Source organism: Canis lupus, chromosome 28 (genome assembly GCF_003254725.2).
Source record: "Canis lupus dingo isolate Sandy chromosome 28, ASM325472v2, whole genome shotgun sequence".
NCBI classification, from domain to species: Eukaryota; Metazoa; Chordata; class Mammalia; order Carnivora; family Canidae; genus Canis; species Canis lupus.
Window position 1 is genome coordinate 31,556,410 of NC_064270.1, and position 6,000 is coordinate 31,562,409.

General features: G+C 59.4%; 1 protein-coding gene across 16 annotated transcripts in view; it reads right to left on the reverse strand.

The window, feature by feature from the left end:
• The window catches only part of FGFR2 (fibroblast growth factor receptor 2), a 106,442-nt gene extending 100,846 nt beyond the window's left edge, over positions 1-5,596 (reverse strand). For 2 of the 16 annotated variants that reach the window (XM_049103079.1, XM_049103077.1), the window contains exons 1-3: positions 2,062-2,209; positions 1,161-1,422; positions 449-523 (exon numbers count right to left, since the gene is read on the reverse strand). In XM_049103079.1, coding sequence (XP_048959036.1) covers positions 449-523; positions 1,161-1,422; positions 2,062-2,088 — 364 coding nt within the window. In that variant the 5' untranslated portion in view covers positions 2,089-2,209. Of the gene's footprint in view, positions 1-448; positions 524-1,160; positions 1,423-2,061; positions 2,216-5,399 lie in introns of those variants that run through there. The other 14 variants (XM_049103082.1, XM_049103080.1, XM_049103083.1 and 11 more) reach the window with 11 other exon arrangements.
• Positions 5,597-6,000: the final 404 nt, after the last annotated feature.

Below are 6,000 nucleotides of genomic sequence, written 5' to 3' on the forward strand. Positions count from 1 at the left end.
GCCCCCTTCTCAGTGCTCTCATCTAAAGGGGAATGCAGCCCTCCTTCCCCTGTTGTCCCCAAGCAGCTCTCTGTCCTTCTCTGGCCTGTGGCACGGGGTGCTTGGCCAGAACAGCTGAGCTGACCCCAGACCACTCAGGACCCACGGCGGCCCCCAAAGCTAAGCAAGCACCAGGTGGGCGCTCAGCAAACAGGTTCATTAAGTGGCGATGAGTGCTGGGATCTGCCGTTTTATTCTCGGATTACCACTCGAAAAATAACTCAGCTACCAATATTCCCTGCTGATGACAGATTTCAATGCCGCCCCAAGTGGAGGCTTGGCTACTGTCGTCTCCCCCCAAAGACCCGGGAAGGAGGTTCCAAACCTGCCCAGCTGAGTAATTCAGCCCCATTGAGTGTTCACAACTGGCTTTCTGCCTTTACAATTAAAATTTCCAAAGCTGAAATACCAGCGTGTGGCCTCTTCGATCTGGAAGTTCTCACAGACGTGGGAGACGCCCATGCACCTCCACTTGCAAATTTACCTAAAACAGAATTTGCAGCTTCTGTGACGTATTGCTTAGGTATTGGGAATTACAATGACTTAAAAAAAAAAAGTAATAGGTCAAGCATCTCTGTGAACTTCAGAAGCCTCTTTTTTCTCCTTAGACAATGAAAATAAAACGTCAGCATTTCAGATGATGGCAATTTCCCTTCATGGCTCCTTTTGCAGGAAAACAGCAATTCTTTACATCCTAAGCAAGACTCTCCCTCCACTAAGAATGCTCCTGCAGGAAGGCTCTAGATGGCATTCACCTGCAGGCTCCCCTCCCACAGCTCTCCCGGGCCACTGGAAAAAGCTGAAGTGCCGGCTGCCTCCCTCACCCAGTGCAGAGAAACGCACACACCAAGAAACCACCAAACTCTACCGTTTTGCCTGCAGTGTCACAGCAAGGAACCTTTTCTCACAATCTCTGACTTAGGGGTTGGGGGTGGGGGAGGAGGCAGGCAGCAATCTCGGACTTGCAGGGGAGAAGAGAGCCCCCTCTCCTTGCTCTACAGAGACTCACTTCCAATGCAAGGGCAGCTGATTCCCAAACAGGCCTTGACCTAAAGTGCCACTTCTGCAGACACCTCCCCAAACAAACTTGGCACCCCGAAAGGTGGGGCGAAGCAACTTACCTTCCGGCTCTAACGTGGTGTCCTCCACTAAATTGAAGGAGGGCCGGGCCAGGGACAAGGTTGCCATGGTGACCGCGGCCAGGCAGACGAAGCGGGCCCAGCTGACCATGGCCGCGGCGGTGCCAATCCCCCGTCCTCTTCCGTATCTCCATGTGGACGTCACTCCCATCTGCACACCTCCTCTGCGAGCATGGACCGCCAGCAACGCCTCCAGCCTGCGGTGGGCTACGGAGCCAAGGTGCTGCCGCAGCCGCTGCAGCCTCTAGGGGAGACAGAGTCGGCGAGTCAGTGAAATCCTCCTCCCCGAGGCCAATTCATTGAAACCCAAGGGGCTAAAACAGTTTCTGGGCCTCTTCAAATAGATATGCGCCAGCAGTTCCTCTGCATCAGCGGCAAATGCACGCGTGCCTCGGGGTCGCGGGTGCTCCCACCAGGCCGGCCCACCCCGGGTCGGGCTGATCTCCAGGAAGCAGACTTTTCAGAAGCGGAGATGAAAGAGTAGCCCCGGGACGCGGCTCCGAGCGGCCACTTCACTTAGGCAAAGTGCACTCTCTTCTGCCATCCGCTGTCACCTCCACAGCCCTCCGAACGCAGAAGCAACGTGACCTTAGTTTCAAGGGCAACTACAAAGGCAAGTGACCAAGGCTCGGGTTGGCAGAGCCGGCCCTGCTAACCTCTCTTAGGCCAAGTGGGCCGTTTCAGACAGCTGGATGGGGACGGCGGAGGCGGCTGCTTGCAGACTTCTTCCTGGGGCTGCACCGTAGTACCCAGCAAGAAAGGGGACCGGCGAAATAAAAGGGACCCCAGGAAGGCTACCAAAAAGCCCCACCAGTTTACACTGGTCAGGATTCATTTTCCAATGCGGAAACGTATTGCAATCGTTCACCAAGCAGCCACTTACGGAGAATGAGCGGGACGGCAAATACATTCAAGGCGGCGGATTCCCAAAAGAGGATCAGAGCCTGAATCCCCTTCCACTGTCACTACTGGCAGCCCGGGCCTCGAAAATGTCTTCAGCCCATACAGGCTGGGTTACCGAAAGGAGAGGAGCGGGTGCGAACTCTGAGGACTGACGCAGGTGTTTATTAGCGAGGATGGTGATATGTAAATTACTGTCGTGGTGCGTGATTGGGCCGACAACTTTCAAAACGCTCACCAATTGGCTAAAACCTCAGAGTAGATGTTACAGGGGGTGCTGCTCCACTTGCTGGTCTGTTCACCCATGTGACCCAAAAGCAAAGAGAATCGTCCAAGCTTAAGGATTCCAAATAACTTTAAATGTGTTCATTATCCGCAATTACTAGGTGCAGAACCGAAATGCACAAACTTGAGAAAAGCTGAAAAGAATCACAGATTCTGTGAACTACATTTTAAGATCTGGGTGGGAGGGGTGGGAGAGGTGGGGGGGTGTTGAGGGTGAGACCTCTAATATAATAATCTCTAAAGCCCGGGCTTTTGGCATGCCAACTTGATGTTTCAAATCCTGCCGTAAGATTTCATCATTGCCTGAGCCTCTCTGAAGCTACATCAGAAAAACTGTTCCTGTTAGCCTTGACTAGGGATTAGAATGGGAAAAGAGAATGCTGTAACCAGTTCCTGAAAAGGAGAAAAAAAAAAAAAAAAACACCTCGCCTTCAGAAGAGAGCACATGTGAAACAGTGTGATTCACAGGAAAAGCAAGGAAAGCATGTGCATGTGAGCACACCCTCTTATTTTCAGATTGCTTGAAGGATGTTGTTTTCCCCTAAATCTTCTTTCCTCTTGAAGTTAAGAGCCTCAAAAGATAACTCGTATCTATTTCTACATACGTGTGGGAGGAGAGTACACAAGCGCTCTCATTGATTTACTAAGCATTTCCAGAATGCATGGGAACATTCTGCCTCTGACACAACTTTGTGCACAATCTTAAATCCTAGTAGATTTCATCCCAGGCTGCTTCCCTGGCCTCATCACCCACCTGTCCCAGCCCAGAGGGGCTTCCTCTGCTCCAGGCAGAGAAAGCTGGCCAGTGACCCAAATCAGCTAAATCTCAGCCCATTCATTCAGCCCATCAGTTTGCACCAGAAACTTGAGTTTTAGCCACTACCAGGTCCAGGCCCCAGGCCGCCCCCTTCCCAAACCTCTAGGAGGCAGAGGTCTAAGGCAAGAGGTCTGCACAACTCCTCACCGGAGTGGACACAGGCACGGAGGGACCTCCTAGGCAGGATAATTAGGTCCCGAGGCTCGGTGTTGGGAACACAGGCCCAGCAGGCTGCTGGCGGCCACAATCTCGGCTTCCTGCCTTCAATACCATAATCCTTCCTGGAGTCTGAGCCTCAGTGAAAGCCCCAGCGTGTTTATTTTTCCCCTTGAAAGGGAACTCTCTTCTCAGCCTGGGCCCCGGGAGGAGCTGTCACCCTCCCTATGATGGACGGCTGGCTCTTGACGGCCACCCGCTCCCCTGGTCCGTTTTCACCTGGGCACAAGCCTGCCCCCAAAGACAGGCAAAGTGACAAGCAAGAGAGCCTGGGGGGCCAAGTGGTCCCCGTGCCAGGTTTGTGCTGGGCTCCTCAATTAGCCAAAATATCCCCAAAGCCCCCACGCTCCAAGAAGGCAAACCGACGCAGCGCCTGCTTCAACTGAGCTTCTACCACTGAGCGGTGATCTGGCCTCTGCTGGCTCAGCCGCGCTGAGCACTTGGGCGCTTTGTTCCCGGCAGATTTTACATCAGGAAAGTCAACAGTGCCAAGCAAGGTTGGGATGCCGGGGTCCCCCCCAGGGGGCAGACCTATCTCCCAGCTCAAAGCCTCCCTACTGCTCCCCTTGTCTTTTGAGCTGAGTAATGGAGGGAGCTATCAAGGGGTCAAATCTGGGCGGCGGAGGCGAGAGGGGGTGGAGAGGAGGGTCCTCAACATACCGAAATCTCAAAAAAACACAACATACAGGCTGACCCCGGCGACAACCCACCCCTCGGTTAACGCCAGCAAGCCAGTGAGAACTTGCAGCAGCTTTGGGGAACTCCTAACCACCAGCAGGTCCGCTCCCATTGTAGCATTTCTTTCATTTGTTGGCCTGGAATATCCTGTTTTTCTCCCCCTTCTTGGGGCGCTAAAGAGCTCAGAGAAATCTGCATTTTAATTGACATTCCAGGGAGAGGGAGAGGGAGAGAGAGGGAGAGGGGCGCCTGATTGCTTTTCTATTCAAACTAAACAGGCTTTTCAGATGAAAATGAGTTGCGGCCAGTAGAAGATTTACAGGGATTTGGGACCAGGGGGACAATGGGGTTTTAAATGTTGATAGCGTTTCACACCAAACACATAATGGGTGCCCCGAGTGTGAAAGCAGGTTGGCTTTTAAGGCTAGGTTTTATTGAATCGGGCCGGAGGAAGGCAGGCCCGCAGGAGGGTTTGGCGAGAGCGCGGCTTGGAGGGGAGCGGCGGCGGCGGCGGCGGCGGGGCGCGCCCGGCCGGGACCCCCCGAGCCCCACCGGCGCCTCCCGGGGCCCGGCCTGGCTCCCCGGCGCGGCTCCGGCGCTGCAAGGACGAGCGCGCAAGTTCGAACTCGCCTGCGCTTTCAACCCCCGCGAGCTGCCGCCGGCTGAGCTGGAAAAAGTCGGTCCAGCTCGCCCCCTAGCCCCAGGCGCGCTGCGCTCCCGCCAGGAGCACCGACGGCGGCGGCGGCGAGGGGCGCCGGTCCTGAAGCCCGGGAACCCCAGCGGCCTCCTGCCCCAAGGGTGCCCCCACCCCGTGCCCAGCCGGCCCTACGGAGGGGTCGCCGCCCCCCCCCGCAGCGGCTCCCTCCGGGGGGGGGGGGTGGAGACGGGTCCCCGCCCCCGCCCGGCCCGGGTGGGACAGGGCGCGCGGACCCCGGAATGAGGCACCCCGAGGATGCGCCCTCCCGCCCCGGGACCCCGGACCTGCGGGGCCGAACCACCAGCTCGCCCCGGGTCGCGGGATCGCGCCGGCCGGAGTTTGACAGGGAGGGGGGTGGGTGTCAGCGCCACAGGCAGATGTCAACATCTGGACGGGGGTGATGCGTGGGAGGCAGACCTGGCCATGCCCGCCGTCAGCACGCTCCCTGCGCCCCCGTGCCCCCGCGCAGCCCAGGAGGGAGGGCAGGGACCGGGCTGCACCGTGCCGGCCCCCCGCGCCCTCCGCTCCGGGGACGGGGCTCCCGCGGCGCCTGCCTCCCCGGCGGCCGATGCTCCGAGGCTCCCCGAGGCTCCCCGGGGCTCCCCGGGGCTCCCGACGCGGCGATTACCTTGAATGGCAACGCTCCTCGGCGGCCGGTCTGTCCCCGCGCCCGGCGTGAGTCGGGATGGAGCAAGCGACGAAGTCGGGGGAAACTCCAAAAACAGGGGGAAAAAAGGGGGGAGTGTTCGTTCCTCGGGTCCTGCGCGCGCCCAGGCTCCGAGGCTTCAGGCGCACCGCGGGCTGCGGAGGAGCGCGGGCATGACGGCGCCGGCTGCCCTCGGGTCCGGGAGCGCGAGGAAGAAGCACGCAGGCTCCGCGCCCCCGCGCCTCCGCGCCTCCGCCGCCAAACTTTGCTGCAACTCGCGAAGGCTCCGAGCGGCCCGCGAAGCCGCGGCCTCGGGGCGCCCGGCCCCGCCGGCCCGCAGAGCAGCCGCCGCGCACACCCCGCGGCGCCCGAGCTCCGAGGCGGCCGCGCTCCCCGCTGCCCGCTGCGCACCCGCCGCCCGCCCGCTCGGCTCTCGCCGCGCTCGCCGCCGCCGCCGCCGCCCCCTCCGCGCGGGTCACGCCCCCGCTGAAACCCGAGCCGTTTCCTGGACGGCGGCGCCCGCTCGGCCAATCAGCGCCGCGCGCCCCGCAGCCCCGACTCCGCGCGGCTCCCGACGCCCGCG